Here is an 18,253-nt window from a genome sequence, read left to right as displayed (position 1 = left end):
TGATTAGGTGAAAGAATAAGTTGACTTTTCACTATAAGTGTAGGAGTGTTTGATACTTTAAAATTATTTTTGATGCAATATTCCCCTTAACCTCTTAAAAATAATGTAATGAGACCTATACGGTTAACAAATGTTAACTTTTATCATTAGTTAAGCAAAAAATAACAACAAAGACATCAAAAATCATGGGAAATGACCAATAAAATTTCTCTATCCTTTTTGTAATTTTTTGAGTCCTTGTCTATAATTGTTGTATTATTTATCTCTTTTTTTTTTGTGTAACTATATGGTATTCAATATTTATTAAGCCGTACAACTCTAGTAGTGTAGTATTTTTTAACTAATATAGTTTGAATTATTAATTTTGTTTAAAAGTTCTTCAACTATTGTCAATATTTTTTTTCGAGAGAACTACATTCAACACAATTAATTACTCTCAGGTCTATTGACAATTAATTTTAGAATAATGACAATAATATGTTGTCATTCTCTTAAGCTCAACTGTTAATGAACCTAAGAGTAATTAATGGACATAACACTAAATGTAAATGAAATGCAATTTTTCTTCCATATACTTCCAATTAATTACTTATGAACACCTTTGGATGCATATGTGATGCTTTTTTCCATAATGTAACTGCTATTCAATGAAATGTAATTTTCTTCCATATACTCAAATATCATAAATGCATATTCATATAAACAAAAGAAAAATTACATTACTTTGAAGGATGGTTGCATATCATGAAAAAAGAGTTGCATATAATTGAAGATATCTGCATATAGTCTTACAACATGACATCAAGTATAAATTTTTAAAATATTCAAAATGGTTATTTAAATAAATGAAAGAAAAATTACATTTCTTTGAATGGTGATTATATACCGTGAAAAAGAGTAACATATCTTTAAAAGTACCGCATATAATCCTAAAACATAACACTAAATGTAAATTTTCATAATATCAAAAATGATTATTTAAATAAAGAAAAACTAAATTATATTTTCAGAATATCCAAAATGTATATTCGAATATAGTTTAGAACTTAAAGTTTGAATATTATACCAATATTTTTTTCATAATATTACAAATGCATATTCAAAAGATTTTTTCTTTTTTCATGAAAACACCAAAGTATATTTTTGAAAACTCAAATGGTTATTATGAAAATATACTCATTTTTTTATGAAAATACCATAGGATATTTTAAAAACGCATATGGTTATTCTAAAAATTTACTTATTTTTGTATGAATACATTAAAGAATATTCTAAAAATGCAAATAAATATTCTAAAAAATTACTTATTTTTCATGAAAATACCAAAAAATATTCTAAAAATACAAATAAATATTTTAAAAATTTACTCATTTTTCATATAAATATCAAAGGATATTCTTAATAATCACTATTTTATATGTAAAGTTTAATTACATCAACTTAAATCATAAAGAACAATAATTGAACACTAAAAAATACATTTATCATTAAACAATAATGTGTTTTTACATCTATTAACAACATAAACTATGTTACATTACAATAAGATAATACAAGAATCTAGACATTGTTTGCAGACACTTTTAATTAGGCGCAAGTGCTTGCTTGTCAAACTCAATCCACTCATGTTCCCCAGCTTCTCCTCAATCGGTGCTTGTTTTTCATGTGGTGCTGCCCTTTCCCGGTAGTGAAGATCAGACCTGGAGAGACTTTAAGGCATTCAGCTCCTTCATGTGCAACCTTCACAGAATTATTCCCCAATTGCTTCTTACGTATCTTCAGTGCATTCATACAATACAATAATGCAGTGCCTCCTTGAAATTCAAAACCACAACATAAATCTCAGCCAAATCACGTTTAGCTTCACCCAATTCTTTACTATCTTCTTCCAAACTCAATTATTTGATCTCCATACATTAGGTTCATAGGGCTCCTCATATAGATGTGTTGGCCAAAACTAAAATCATATGATATAGCAAAATCAATTGTAAACTGAACACAGTTCGTGCTATAAGGAGAAAAAGAATCAAGACAAAATTTGCGACTCTCACCCATCATAATCTTATATTTAACTACTTATCCATGGAATCAAACAGGCTATACTACTTATTCAATTTAAAACTTAAAAAGAAAAGAACCAGATTCATTACCAAACCCAAGATCAAGATGGAGGAATTTCCTGAATTATCAAGCATCACATTTGGGGGGGGGGATACTCATTCAGTAAATAGAAAAACTCGTTGTAAACCCCTACACGATAAAGGATGATACTTGGAGAAGAAAGAGCAACGATGATAAATGAAGTGGGGAGTGATGATCTAATAAACATATTTTAAGGTTTCTGATTTAAAGTAGGCGGTGCATGATAAAAATAAGAGTCAAAGAGGGAGCATAGGTGAGAATCGCGGATCAACACCAACCTTACCTTATTCATCATTGTCTCCATCACTAGCGGAATCATGATGGGCTAGGACAATATGCTACGAGAAATCTCATCGGATGGGAGCAGGGGAGGGAGAGAATTTGCTAAAGGTAATTTAATCATTTATCCCTTCATACATTTCAATCAAGAGCATTTTAATCTTTTGATCGTTCTATTTGATGTCACTAGATCTCAATCCTTCCTCAAATTCCAAGTCCTTCTCAACAAATTCAAATTTGGTCATGTCTTTTTGAACAATTTTTCCATATTAATATTATTATTCCATGCTTTAATGTGTGTGAGAGAGAGAGAGTGTACGCGTGTGTGTGTGAGAAACTAAAAGTGTGTGTGTGTGTGTGTGAAACTAAAAAGAAGGACCCACACCCACCGAACCGGTCGTTCATCCTTTCAGGGGCAATTTGCCATTCCAAACCACCTTAAATTTCGGGTACCTAAACACATTGGCCTGTTTTGAAAGTGACATTACTGTATAATTGAAATGTATATATATATATATACATACTTGTATTTGTATTAAAAAAAAGAAATAAATATATATATACATAGATTCCTTTAAACCACAATATAAATTATAATTAATTAATTAACGGTTTATTAATAATATTAGTTGAAATCTTAAATCTTTAAAAATATTTACATTTTTTATTTATATCCTCATTAAATACCTTATATAAAAGTTTTGATAATAGTAATTAAAATTTTAATACATAATTTTTTTAAAAAAGAGGAATAAATAAAGTAAGAGTATGATTGAAAAATAAATATAAGAATTATTTAATGTTATATATTTTGGATCAGGTAAAATTTTTAAAAAATATTTTATATTATAGTTTAAAAGAAGTATATATATGTGCTAACTAATATACATAGAGAGAGAGAGAGACACAGTGTAATCAAAACAAGTTGGCCATAGTGAAAGGGTTTAAGGTCGCTTAAATATGGTGAGTTTTAATTCTGTGAATATAAAAAATACATTCAATAAAAATGACTCCTAATTAAATTCGATAATACTCAAATCAATTTAGACAACCATATAAATGTTTATGTATATAAAAGAAAGACTGTGTCCCCTCCACGCCGCCTCTCACTGATCCACCTGACCCGCTCCGAATACATTTCCTTGTTTAGCAACACTCTGGCGCTAATGAGCTAGTGCTGTTTGTGGTCCATACAATGTTAACATCTGACAATGTTAACATCGTGCCTAAGCGTATATAAAAAGCTGAAAATGATCTTTCTTCCCACCTTTTTAATTTCTTTTAAACAATGCAAAGAGTCCAATGATTTGCAAAAATGTTAATCTCCTTTTTTAAGTTAAAGGTCCTGTCGTAAAATAAATGAGCAGGAATTACAAAGCGCATCAGATACCGACACCCCTTCCGCCAGACTCACTCTACCTTTCTTCTCGAGAAGCCTCTATCTTCATACCTTCTCTTTTTCCTCTCTCTGTCTCTCTGTTTCTCTCTCCCCCCATCACCTGCAACAATACCCGCGAAAGTCTGCAATATTCACTGGTTAGAATCATCAATCATGGTTCTTTTGCTGTATTTTGTGCTTCTCTTGGCTCTCACTGGTCACTCAAGTAAGCATCTTGATTCCCACTTGCGTATTTCAGATTTTCCACATTTGGTTAAATAGAGTTCTTCTGATCATGATGGGTTCTTCAGATTTTCTCTCTTTAAGCTTGAGATGATGAAATGGGTTTTCTGTACCGAGTGTCTTCTGCCTCTTGCTTCGTTTAACTGATGAAAGACTTCAATTCAAGAAGCTCTGACGATTCATGCAGTATCTGGTGTAAACTAACTGATTTGCTGGTTTTTCAACAATAGGTGCTCTATATTGTGTGTGCAAGGATGGTGTGGGCGATCAAGCTCTTCAGAAAGCTCTGGATTATGCTTGTGGAGCTGGAGCTGACTGTACTCCTATTCTTCAGAATGGTGCTTGTTACCAACCTAACACTGTGAAGGATCACTGCAGCTACGCTGTTAATAGCTACTTCCAGAAAAGAGGTCAAGCTCAGGGAAGCTGTGACTTTGCTGGCACTGCTACTGCCTCTCAAACTGCTCCTGGTTAGCACTCATCATCATCATCATCATCATCATCTTCTTCTTCTTCTAACCCACCTGCATTTTGGACTCTCACTGTTACTGATATGGATCTACTCTCTCTCTCTCTCTCTCTTTGTTGTGTGCTTTTGTTGTTGATCCATAGCTTCATCTTCTGGATGTGTTTTCCCTTCAAGTGCTAGGTACGCTTCTTGACTTTGGATCTTTATCAATATTTTCCCCCATCCATTGAATTGTGTGAATTGTCTGAATTTGGAAGAATTTGTGTGTGCGTGTGTGTGAAAGGTGGGAGATCTTGTTGGTTTGATTGCTCTTTCTCCATTGCATTAATCAGATTTTTCTGTTGACTCTTCCTTTTCAAGCAGCCAACTTGTTCTCTTTTCTTTTAGGTCATTTAGGTGCAGCTTTATATTTATCTATTTTCTTTACACTCACAGTGACAGTGAGTGCCATCTACAAATAAGATATCAGAGCTAAACTTACTGACCATGTTCAGTTCTTCCAAGTTGCAAGTAACTTTCACAATTAGCCAAGAGCTATATTCTTGGTTTAAGTCCCTATCTATTACCTCCCCAGAATCAGAATTCTGTTCCTGCAAAATTAACTTGTCCTCTTGTTCCCCACAAGTTGATCCCAGTCCCGGATCTGTGCCTAATAATCAAATGGCTGTTTCATCCCTGTACTCTAGGAAGCATCAACACCAGCACAACCTAGCCAAACACTGCAATAAGTGAAGTGCTCATGTGGGGGTGTTTGAAAAGGATCATATCATTACATCCTAGAATAATGGGTAAATGCAAAAAACGGTTTTTGAAAGAGCTACCTTAATTGGGCCTGACCTATTCAGATAGTTGTGTGTGTGTGTGTGTGTGTGTCTGTATGTGTGCATGTGAAGGATTATATCATCAAACAACTATTTTCCTCCATCTAAAGTGTCTATTTTCTGCATAATTTCTAACATGATTTGGTTTTATATGTTGAAATGATGATTTGAAATCTCTTCTTGTTACAGTAGTACTAGCACAGGAACAGGCACAACGACAACACCATCAACATCGCCGACAACTGGGATAACAGGCACAACACCTTCCACTACAACCTCAACCACACCCACATCCACAACTGCAGGGACAACCACTGGCACAGGAACAGGGACATCAAGTCCTACGTTTGGGATAAGTCCTACGGCCACAACAACTGGGACAGGAACAAGCTTCAATGACAGCAAAGGAGTAGCTCTTCTGCAATCCACAGTGTTTCCATTACCATTATCCCTTCTTATCTTCTGGTTAATGTTCATCATTAGGGTTTAATTTGACTGGTATATATAAGAATGTAAACTTGGAACAACTAGTAGAGTGTGGGAGAGGAGTGGTGCGCGGATGGTATTTAGCCACGATATGAGGGGTAATCATGTAAAATTATATAAGGAATCATCGAGAAGAAAACCCCACTTGGGTTTGTTTGTTGGTTTCCTTCCTCTTCTTTCCGTGGGGGAAAAAGGTGAGAGAATTTGGTTCTTATTCAGTGGTGATACTTGGAGCTTGATATGACTCCCGAAAGTAGATAGATATGAATACTTATGATGGCATGATTCGATTGACAATGGGACAATTTGACATGAACATTTTTTTTAACTAATTATAAGACCATCAAATGATTTTGTTCCCGTGTAATAAGATAAAAGATTACATCGGGAAGTATTATTATCTTCAAATTCTTTCTATGTACAATCACTTTCTCATGTTTTATGTAAGAGTTTTAGGCATTTAAAATATTAGTCCTTAAATTTAAAAAAAATATTAATGCCTAAATTTTAAAAAATAACTTTAATTCTTATAATTTTATTTTTAAGGATATAGAGACTGGCATTAAATGATTAAAGTTGTAAAAATTGAGTTGCATCAATGAATTTCAATCGATTTAAAACTGAGAATTAAACTAAATTAATATTCAAAGAATGAACTTTAATTAAATCAAAATTATAAAAAAAACAAATGATTTTTTTTTATTATGCATTGTGCATGACATATTATTTTAACTATATTTAAAGTTATCCTTAGCATCAATAAAGCAAGTGCCTCAACCAACTTAGAATCATTCAAGCTAATCTAAATAAGCTTCCTAATGGTTGAGAATTTGTCAAGAAAACAATTTATAAATAAAATTTTTAATTAATTTTTTGGATCTTTCAATTATAATTATAATTATAAAATATAAAGTATATCATAAACATTTTTTAAAATAAACTTCGGTCATAATTTTTTTATAAAAAGAAAGCAAATATTCCATCACGTACTTTTTTGAAACAAGGTGAATCAACAATAATTTTGTCACCAATAAAATACTGTTGCCCAAATAATTGTACCATCCTCTCTCTGGAAGCTTTGCGTGATTCCTCCTCTCCTCCATTACAGGGAGAGTAGTAATTTTTACTTGAAACACTTGACTTATTAAACATAAGTCACTGCAATTATAAATTCTAAATAAATATACACAGAGACACATTTTTTAGTTAGATTTTATTATACTTATTTATGGTTTAATTAATCTATCTATATTTGATACAGTGAATTTAGGTAAAATTTCCTCATCATCCTACAAAAACGCATGTTTATGTGTTTTTTCTTTAAAAAAAAAAAAGAAACCAATAAATCAAAAAGCAGACCGGACCAATCTGTAAGTTTCGCTATCCCAACCTAATAATGGCAATAACATTGTTCAGTTGTTGACACAACATCCAACATTATCCATGAGGGATTGCTTTCAAATGTCACTCTCGACAAGTTCATGATGAAACCAGTAAGAAAAATAATCGCTCAAAATCAATCACATTCAGATTCAGCAATTATTTTTCTCTTTTGGGCCGAGTGGTAGAATTTAATATCACATTAAGATCCAGAACAGAAATGTCCAGTTCATATAAACATAGGCTTCCACAAACAATTATAGAGCCATAGCTATTACAACAACAAGTCTTATCTCATTAGGTGAGATCAGCTATATGGATTGCACTACACCATTACGCTCTACCATAACTATTACTAACAATAAGCCATAACTATCACTAACCCATTTTTAACTTCTGTGATCAGCTCTATTGTTCCTATCTTTCAGAGCCCGAAGCAAGAACAAATACAAATAAATAGTTAGAGAAAGCCCTCTAAGCACCTTCTAACGTGAAACACAGTGATTTACCTAGCTGGTTTCTTTCTGAACAAACTCAAGAATCAATTTAACAACTGAACTGGGGCTTTCAAGATGAGGTAGATGGCCACAGCTGGGGATCTGGCGTATAATTGCATCAGGTAACTCAGAATGCAGTCGCTGCAAGGTCAAATAGTTCATGAGTCAACTTTGGTTCCAATAACAGCATCAAGTGCATTAGAGGCAATCATGCCTCATGATCATGGATTTTGGGTTCAACACATGTTATGCCTAATTGAGCTCAACAATACTCAAATCCAACCTAACAATATAAGACATTGGATAATTCTGTGTGCACACACGTGTGCATGCAGAGAGAGAGAGCGGGCGCTAAATGATAATTTACCACTGCAAGCCTATTGCTGATGATGCGATCATTCTCACCCCAAAGGATGAGAGTTTTGTGCTTTACCTGTTAAATCAAAATAACTAGCATCATAGCACGAAGCAGAAAGCAAGTGAAGATATACAGTGAAAGGAGAGCTCTCATCTGCACATGCCTGCGACTATGTAAAGTGAACTTGTTCAACTCAAGTTGCAGCAGATGTACCTCTTTTATCAGAGAAGCGACATTATAACCGCCACTAGCCATGAAATCCACTGTAGCATCCTCCCACCAAGGCATTAAGCAATGCAAGCGACCCACCTATGTTAGCAACATCAATCTAAAATGATCAAGTGTACAAGAAGTTTTGCACTCCTAAAAATTGTTACAACATAAATAGGAAGTTTCCAACTAAGACTGGTGTCCATCCTATTTCCTATGGATTTGGATATTCTGAACTGAGAAGTTTATGAATTGTTTCTGAAGTGAGAGAGATAGAGATAAAAGAAGTCAAGAAGAAGAGTGTTAAAATCAAAGATGTGAGTTCCATACATTCTCTCACTCATTTAAGTGTCACTCTATCTTCAAAGGACACTATAAGTTTCACACTTTTAGAAGATCCAAATCATATTTCCTATACTGAAAGTTTGGGGAACTTGAGCATGTGAAGATTGAGCACAAGAAAATGGCCCAATGAAGATATTCAAAATGCATAAAGAAATCTATAACATTGCATAAAGAAACTCACACTAGCCAAGTCGAGACTGGTACTAAATGATACGTCAGAGAAGGTCAAATAGGTCGCATATAAGCGCAAAGGAATGCTCTTCAATAAGTATACCTGAGTCAAAAGAAAGGTGATGATCTGTATAATAATGTATATGTTTACATATACCTTAATGGATTAGACGTTTGTGTTAATATGGTTCTTGACAGTCTTTATAACTAACTGGTGGAAAGTTTAATATTTACTGCTCCTATCTCAGTTGAAATTAAGAGTGAAAGAGGCTGTTTAAAACTGTTTTTATTTTATTGTTTTGAGCATTAGTGTTTTGTAAAATATGTTCTGAGAACAAAAAAATAATGAAAATAGGTATTTTTCTCATTCTCTCTTGTTCTTCAAAACAATAATCCCAGATTACTTGAAAGTTGTTTCCATTTGTTTGTTCTCCAGAATAATATTTTAGTTTTTTGTTCTTTAAAACACTTTTTAAAAACACATTATAACAGGTTTTTTTTGTTCTTTTATTCTGGAGAATAGAAAACTATTCTCAGAACAGATTGCCAAACAGGCCCAAAGTTTTTCAGTTGAACTGATCTAATATGAAGATTTCAACATATTGATCCACCTAGAGAATGTTTGATATATGATAAAATTTTGTTATTCCTTTTTAAAAAAATATTGGACAAGTGGTGTGTGTTCAAGGCTTTAGTAAGCTTAAGAGAAATACGCCAGCATAAGCTGCCACTCTAGGTAAGGTTGCTAGCGGTCCTGTTCCCTCTGCATATACACTGGAATCAATCAAAACAAGCTTTTCCACCTGAAAACATGAACTCCAAGTAATTGACCTGAGCGCACTTGAGTCATTGGACGAAGCTGTTTCAGAAGATAAATTCTCAGATAAATTAATGACTTAATCTAACGATTTTCTTTAACACATACAGCTTCCGGATGATTGGCGGCGAAGTCAATGGCAACAGCAGAGCCAAGGCTTGGTCCAACCAATATCATTGGCCTTCTGATGTAAGACTTCCAAAACTGTCATAAATAAATCAGTTTCAGCTTTAACACAGTATGACAAGGTATTTGGGTCCTCGAAAGATTCATGTTTCATGGAGTTAGTCCTTAAAGATAATTAGGTTAGGAAGCTACTAAGTTTGGAAAGCCCATCAATATGATCCTTGCCTCCATCAATTTAATCCGTTATAGGCCGTATTGATGGGTTTTTGAAAGTATTTGGAGTCAAATGACGATGATTACTAAGGACTAAATTGATGCAAAAAGTGTGCAACTTTGCTTCAAATCACCTAAAATAAGTTAAGTACCTGATAGAAATGATGGCGCTTGGATGCTACATCGCATAATGGAAGATTTTCTGATGGATAACAAGAAAAGTAGACAAAAAGCATCCCTAAAAATCTCTTGTAGAGAGGCAAATATGTGATGAAAGCAATTAGTAAGTGAAGGTACAAAGCAAACCTAAATCAGAGAAACCCCAACCAAGAATGTCAATGGCCCAGGCCTCAAAACCAGCTTCCTCCATCAATGGATATGCATATCTCCATTCTAAACATGAGCTGCACTCAAACGACTCAGAAATTCAGAGGCTTATTGAGCATAGAAACTGATAAACTAATTCTTTAACAGATTTTAAGAACCTGTCAAAACCATGCAGAAGAACTAACGGATTTGCCTTGTTTTGCATCACTGGCTTCACGCAGCTACTCATAATGGGATTTTCTGAGAAGTTAACCTAATGAGGTCATATGGAAATAGTAAGATTAATAGTTTATAAGCAGCCAAAAAAAGATCGTAAATGGGTTTACAACGCTTAGAACTGTGGACTGACCAGACAGGCAGACAGGAAATAATGAATAATCCTATTCACAAAGGAACAATCCTACACAATTTGGGATCTTTAAGTCCATAAGCACGGGAAAAGTTTCAATAGAGGCAGCTTAACGATCGTAATATGCAACAACTGGCACACATATCTCCTTTTCCCTATACAATGCATGATGTTTTTTTATGTAAAATTGCTGAGAATCATAACATTACATCCTCAACTATATCCCCCATCCTCAAAACTAACAGGATTTTGCAACAAGAAAAAAAAAATCATTATTCTCGCATCTCTCCATTCTCTCGTCTTCAATCCTTATAAATAATAAGGATAATAATGATAAAAACTACACTATTCACAAGTTGCCAATAACGAAGCTTTACTATATAGGTTCCATGCAATACACGGATCTACCATCTAATTTAAAAATGAGAAAGATTTAGAAAAATATAAACAAATTCCACTCTCTGCTGAATTTCAATTATTTTCCCTCCTCTTCTTTTTTATCTCCTTAGATTTTCTAAAAACAAATTGAAGAAACGAAAAAATAAAATACACAAATACTCTGTTGTTTATCTTAAGAATAGAACATATAAATAGCCTAAATTTTATTTAGAAAAACAACTTTTGATTTTTTTTTTTTTTTTTGAGTAACTGGTCTACAAACACAATGCACAAGAAAAGTGTGTTAGTTTTCGACAGCAATTACTTAGATGGTGCATCACACCCCCAAACTGACAAACACAAGCACTCAAGGGATAAGGAAGAACTATTGAACTCACACAACGCAGTTACAACAGTGTATACTTTAACTACAAGAAGTAATCCCTATTTGATTGCTTGAATCTCAATGAATCGGTAACATAGCCATTCAAGAGAAGAGAAAAGAGAAATGCAAGGGAGCGAATAGAAGTTACGGGAACGGGAATTCGCTGAATCCGCATAGCGAAGCTCCGGGCAAAAGGATCCTTGACTTGTTGGACTTGCTTGGGGAGAAAGGAAGGGAATCCATGACCCACAACAGTGAAGAAGCGCGTCGGAGGAGCCAAGCGTCTCGTTGGCGTCGGCACCGCAACAGAAGTGAGGGCAAAAGCGAGCATGTTTGTGAACTGCTAAATGCAAAAATCAAAACAGAGTCGAGTGAAGCAGCGAGCCAAATACGAAATCACGAAGCAATGCACGTGGTGATGGTGGCAATAAAAGTCAGCGTTAAAATGCTCTTTTAAAAAAGGAAAAATGACCAATGTTTGCCAAACTTTTATTGGATGAAGCTCTTAATCGCAGCAGCGATGCTTCTGGTTGTGGGATTAGAAGTGGTATTGGCTGACCAACGTTGCTTTTGCTTGGTTGTGTTTGCTAGTTTTTGCCTGGTTTTTTTGTTTTAGATTGTATTTTAAGTTTTCTTTTTTGGATCAATGAGCAAATAAAATTATGAACTTCCGTTTGAAAATTATTCTTAATTCTAAACTATTAAAATATGTAAAATAAATTTTAAAATTTTAAATTTATAGTAAAATAAATCTTGATGATTAACTTTTTTAATGTGTTCACACAAATACTATTCACCATGAGCCCTAATTAATGTTAACGTGTTATTATTAATTAGCACTATAAACCTTAAAAAATTATGTTAGTAACATTATAAACTCTGAACTATTATATTAGTAGAGTTTTGGATCCTGAATTTTGAAATTTTGAACAAATTATCCTCACAATTGATGTATAGAACATTAACTATTATGTAGATCAAATTAATCTCAACATGATTAGTCACAGTGAATGTATTGTTAGCCATGACGAACGACTTATAATTTTATAAAATAATATTTTTACCCTTTTTTTACAATGTTTTTCAAACAATTGATATATCATACTTCTGTATAATCTATAACTCTAATGTAGCTTAATTTTAAATAATGTTTATTTATTTAATGGTAAAAATCTAAAATCCTATTTGAAAAGAAGTTTAAGTATCATAAAATTTTACGAACGATGAATGCAAAAGTCAATGATTTCATCAATGAATTTAAAACTCAAATTAATCAGTTAATTAAAATTATCTAATATTGAAACTTCTTTTTAAATGGGATCCCAAGTTTTTACCATTAAATAAATAAATATTATTTAAAATAATATTAAATTAGAGTTATAGAGTATACAAAAGCACGGGATACCAATTATTTGAAAAACATTGCAAAAAAAAGGGGCAAAGAATGTCATTTCACAAAATTATAGGCCGTTCGTCACGACCAATAATGCATTCATTACGGTGAAGCATGTTGATGCTAATTTAATCTATATAATAGTCAACATTTTATATATAAATAGTGGAGGTAATTTGCTCAAAATTTTAAAATTCAAGGTCCAAAACGCTATTAACATAATAGTTTAGGATTCAAAATGCTTCTAACATAATAGTTTAGGGTATGCGGCACTAATTCACAATGACACATTAGCATCAACCGGGGCCTATGGTGGATAGTACTAGCATGAATAGTAACGGCATTAAAAAAGTTAACAGTCAAGGTTTATTTTGTTACAAATTTAAAAGTTTATAATTTATTTTATATATTTTAAGAGTTTAAGGTTTAAGGCTATTTTTGAGTAAGAGTTCATAATCCTATTTGCTCATTAACCTTTCTTTTTTTGGTGAGTTTTTTGTGTGTTAGGTTGTAATTTTTAGGGTTTTTTTTGCTTCAACTATTGGTGTTTATACTTATTTTTTTGATGATTAATAAAAATGACTTTGTTTTGGCTAAAAAAAAAGACAAATGATATAAAATTATTTTGAATTATATAAATGACAACTTAATTCCTCAAAATGTCATAATTTCAATAAAGTTCATAAAGACTTATTTGTCAATAATTTTTTTTAGTAAAAAGATCATTTTATCCTTACTAAAAATAATAAGTTTCAATCGCAACTTTTGTTTAAGAAATTACAACTTTTGTTTTATAAGTCATAAGAATTAAATAAGAAATCACAACTTGTTAAATATAATTTTTTATTAAAAAAAGTCTCAATCACAATTTTTGCTTGAGAAATAACTTTTGTTCTATGAATCATAAGAATTAAATAAGAAATCATAATTTGTCAAATATAATTTCTGTTATTAAAAAATAAATTTTCAAAATAAAAAACCTTATTCATAATTTTAGTTTAAAGAATTACAACTTTTTTTAAAAAAAATACAAAAATTGAATAAAAAATCACAACTTATCAATAAAGGTAAAAATAATCTTTTTAATTTAAAATTTATTGATAAAGAAATACTACAGATTTCAATGAAATTATAACATTTCAGAGGATTAAATTGTTGTTTATATAATTTGGAGGGATTTTATTACTATTTTTCCTTTTAAAGACAACAATATTGCTAAACAGAATTTTTTACCAAAAAAAAATAGTAGGTATAATTTTATTAAATTCTTCCATCACACCAAACACGTTTTTTTAAGCTCATCCTCATCCTCATTTCCATTCCTATGCTTATTCTAATTATCACTCCCATTTCATCAAAAAGCATTGCATCGTACCAAATATGACCTTAGATGATTTAAAAGCAAGTGGTGTAAGTCTTACAGTTGATTTAATGGAAATAGTTTCAAATAATTTGTTATATAATACTAAAAAAATATATCTTAAATTTTGGAAGGGACAATGTGTATATGATGAGTGTTCTTATAGTCAAGATTATTTTGAATTTTTAGAGAGGGAAATATTTTAATAATTTTTAAATATCAATGAGATATTGAAATCCAATGAATATATTCCCTTTCATTTCTATTATAAGACATTTTTAATTACCTCATTAGAAGAGGTGGTTAAGTTATTAAATTTATTTGAAAATAAAATAAACTTTTAAGTTTATCCATATTTAAATGAAAAATTTTTAAATTACATTACATATTCTCTCATAATTAATGAAGCCAATGGTTAGTTGTCCTAGGAACAATGTCATCTTTCTCTATTTTTTTTTCTTTTTGAATTAGAAAGGAGAACTAGAAATAAAAGGATTACAAAAAAACCCTCAAAAGAGCTCCTTTATTATCATCCACCACCTTCAAACAAAAAAGATGAGAGTTGATTAAAAAATTAAAACTTATTTGTTCTATCTAAAGCAAACTTAACCAAAAAAATAAACATAATAATTAACCTCCCTAAACATAAGAGTCATAGATATGTCACTATCATAGATATGTCACTGTCTTTGTAGAGGAGGGAATATGCCTATGTAATAATATTCACATATAGGTGAAATTCTTAATTATATCTGAGGAGAAGGTTCAACACATCAACACAATCAATGAAAACTTTAATCTATGAATAATTCTAAGCAACTCTCTCACAACAATAGATAGTGGCCTACACAGACATCAAAACCACCCCACCCAATTTGCATTGCGATCTACGACAACACTATTGCATTTTTCTATTATGTTTATCATTGAACCACCCACATTTGGTCTCACATATCTAGCGTATGGTTTCTTCCATCGATCATTTATTCTTACTGGGCACCAAATCCAACATCGATATAATTGTGTGCATGTATATATACAAACCCTACTTTTGACACTTAGGTGCATGAATTGTGTATTTAAATTGATTACTAAAGAAATGGGAGTAATATTAAACAATGTAATGAATAACCTACAAAATATTTTATATTAAAGATTAAATAATTTTTATGGAAAGTGTCTTATAATTATGATTGAATGGAGTAGTTAAAATATTGATTGAATAGATTTGGTTGATTCACCAAATCTAAATCCTTTTTAAATATAAACTAACTATTTCATAATAATCAAGATTAAAGAGTGCTAATTAAATCATTAAAATTGTTTAAATATGAAATAATTTTTGGATTTATTCTTATTTTAAAAAGTAAATTTTAGAAGATTGTAAAAAACTTCGTATAAAAAACTAATTAATAGTCTATTATCAATTATTAAGTAATTTCTCATAGAAAGCGTTTGATATATAAAATTATAAAATACTGTGTTCTCCCAAAAATCAATAAAGACAAAATACTGTGAGTCATGCTCAACTTTGCTTCTCTGACCTCTTACCCTTTTCAGTTAACTGTTATATGTACGTGTACTTCACGTTTCAACAAACTTTTCAAATGGGGTCTGCACGGACCTACGACTGATAACATTAATAATTTTTTTAATGCCCGGGGTAGTTTTGACATCTCCCTGTTTGAAATCTGTAAAATGTTTTCTCACAGTCTTTCACACACACACAAATTTCAGGGAAAATGGTAAATAAATCTCAATTGAATTGACAAATGGAATATTTTTTTTGCCTGAACAAATGATAAAACATGACCAAAGGGTAATTATTTTAAAGTCTTCGAGGATTATCTGATATTAATTTTTTTTGCAAAATATTATAATGCCCCTAGAAGTAAATGACAGTGTGACACTTTCAAAAGTAAAAAATAAATACTTTCATTGAGTCCAGTGGTTATAGGAAGTGACTACACCTATATTTTTCAACAGCATTTTGAATCATGAAAGTAAATTACAATTTCAGAAAAGTAAACGACTGCTTTTATTAAGTAAGTGATTCAAATAATATAGGGAAAAACTACTTCCATTCCTTAGTTTCATTTGAAAATAATGTATCATATTTTGTGATCTTTTTTTTTTATCACTTGTCTGTTTGGCGTGATTTATTTTTTACTCCCCCGGAATTTTAATATGAATTCTTACATGATACTTATAAGTCTTTAATAATGATTATTGTTTCCTCAAATTTTCAAATACTACGGCGGAACATCTATTTGTTTCATGGTACCTGTTTTTATTTTTTTGGAAAATTTTTTATGCAATCCGCTTGACCAAATTTATTAACAGCTGATCCTCTAAACTTTTGAAACATTCTTGGCTAAGAGAGGGGGAGGTTGGCGAAAGAAACCAGTTTTGCAACGTTACCACCCTTTGATCATTGTAATTAATGATAAAGATGACAATTCAAGTGAGTCGGATTTATTTGGATCGTGTTTGAATAATTTTACTCTTTTTAAAAGGTTATATAGTTAATTTCGATCCTAACTTTTTTCGGGCGAGTTTAAACTTGATATAAATTACCGATGATATTATTTTTATACAATTTTTTTGAAACATTAATTCAATCCTTGTAAGTTCCATTTGGGCTAATTGAAATTAAGTTTTTAAGGAAAATGATGCATATAACCCAAATCCTTTATGTTAGTTATTTATTTTGTGTGCAACACTTGTTCATTTTCTTTACACAAGTTATTCATATGTTTAGCTTCATTTATTTATATTCATAGTGGTGTTATGTTATTAATAAATGTTATAAATTCTTCCTACATCAATTGTTAATTTTTTATATATCAGTTATTCATTTTTTATATGAATTATTTATGTGCTTAACTTTACTTATTTATATTTATAGTAGTGTTATGGTATTATTGAGAATTGCAATTTTTTCCTACATCAATTACTCATTTTTTATATATTAATTATTCATTTTCCCTTCATCAATTATTTTTATTAAAAGAAAGTGAGATTATTTATATCATTGTTTCAAAATTTAATTTTAATTTAATCCAAATAGGATTCATAGAAACTAAACTGAAGTCTCAAAAATTTAGATAGTTAGCTGTGCATTAACTTTAATAAAAAAATGTACTGAAATTTTCCCAATTTTTCCTGGAACACAGTAGTAGCATTATCATCATTATAGATGCAAAATCAACATCTAGATCAACGGATCCTTCAAAAAAAAAAAAAATCTAAATCAAGGGAGCAAGATGCAATAATGAAGGGGCTAGCCTCTGGTACCTAGCATGTCGTATTTAGGGATTTTAGGCTATAGCCATAGCAGGTATGCGTCACATAAAAAGCACACAAATGACTAAAGCTCTTTGACGACAAAAATAAAAGTTAGTACAATTTTGGCTCGTTAATTTATCATAATTTTAATAATTTTTAAATAAAAATTTCATCCAAAGACCAATAACGTGATATATTTTTGCCTGACATTAACAATTATTTTAATTGTCAATTCACTTTAAATGTTAATTTTTATTTACACTGTGTTGGGCTTGATTTAAAAACAAGTCACACCATTGAACCTTTGATAAAATATATTAAAACATATTTTTATTTATACGTATATTTTTTAAGAAGTGCTGGACATCTCATATTATTAAGGAGTATTTTTCTCTCAAATTATTTTTAAATGAGTAAAATCTCCCTTCATTAAAGTATGAGGCAAGAATACACTTTAACTCCATAAACTATGCACAAATGACAATAAAATCTTGTAAAATGTTACAATTCTTCTCAAGTTTTTAAAAACCTTTTAAGCATTAATGATTTTTTGTAAAATAACTTACCCCCAATTTAAAATAAAAAGAAATAAACATTAATGAGTACTTTTCTTTAGATATTGACTAGAACGGAACAAGCAATTATAGCTTTTTTGTACAAATTTTTAATTCACTAAAATTCAGGTGTTGTTAATATCTGTGACTAATTTAATTTAAGCAATAACCACTTTTCTTCTAACAATGAGTAGAAGGGAACAACCAATTACAACTTTCATTGTAAAAATTTTTTATTCATTAAAGCCCAAATGTTGTAAATATCCGTGACTATTTAATTTAAG

At 30.9% G+C, this 18,253-nt stretch overlaps 2 protein-coding genes across 4 annotated transcripts; one reads left to right on the top strand and one right to left on the bottom strand.

The window, feature by feature from the left end:
- Nucleotides 1–1,587: 1,587 nt before the first annotated feature.
- LOC129301384 (alpha/beta hydrolase domain-containing protein VTE7-like) lies at nt 1,588–11,941 on the bottom strand. 3 transcript variants are annotated; one of them, XM_054939943.1, is made up of 12 exons: nt 11,523–11,783; nt 10,612–10,662; nt 10,421–10,515; nt 10,242–10,339; nt 10,088–10,137; nt 9,705–9,800; nt 9,493–9,582; nt 8,790–8,882; nt 8,267–8,362; nt 8,063–8,128; nt 7,708–7,836; nt 1,588–1,814 (listed from the first exon to the last, which is right to left on the bottom strand). In XM_054939943.1, exons 1-11 carry the CDS (start codon nt 11,703–11,705, stop codon nt 7,708–7,710), a joined length of 1,047 nt encoding a protein of 348 aa, XP_054795918.1. In that variant the 5' UTR covers nt 11,706–11,783; the 3' UTR covers nt 1,588–1,814. The 3 variants fall into 3 exon arrangements, with proteins under 3 accessions (XP_054795918.1, XP_054795917.1, XP_054795919.1); XM_054939942.1 differs by lacking the exon at nt 1,588–1,814 and adding an exon at nt 11,847–11,941 and having other exon boundaries at nt 7,389–7,836; nt 11,523–11,714; XM_054939944.1 differs by lacking the exons at nt 1,588–1,814; nt 8,063–8,128 and having other exon boundaries at nt 7,389–7,836.
- Nucleotides 3,786–6,134, top strand: LOC129301385 (PLASMODESMATA CALLOSE-BINDING PROTEIN 3-like). The gene is made up of 4 exons (XM_054939945.1): nt 3,786–4,025; nt 4,273–4,512; nt 4,655–4,691; nt 5,522–6,134. The coding sequence occupies exons 1-4, from the start codon at nt 3,974–3,976 to the stop codon at nt 5,820–5,822; spliced, it is 630 nt and encodes a 209-aa protein (XP_054795920.1). The 5' UTR covers nt 3,786–3,973; the 3' UTR covers nt 5,823–6,134.
- Nucleotides 11,942–18,253: the final 6,312 nt, after the last annotated feature.

This window comes from Prosopis cineraria, unplaced genomic scaffold (assembly GCF_029017545.1).
Source record: "Prosopis cineraria cultivar Desert tree isolate PC_DT_omini unplaced genomic scaffold, ASM2901754v1 PC2084, whole genome shotgun sequence".
NCBI classification, from domain to species: domain Eukaryota; kingdom Viridiplantae; phylum Streptophyta; class Magnoliopsida; order Fabales; family Fabaceae; genus Prosopis; species Prosopis cineraria.
This window is presented reverse-complemented; position numbering and strand designations above follow the sequence as displayed.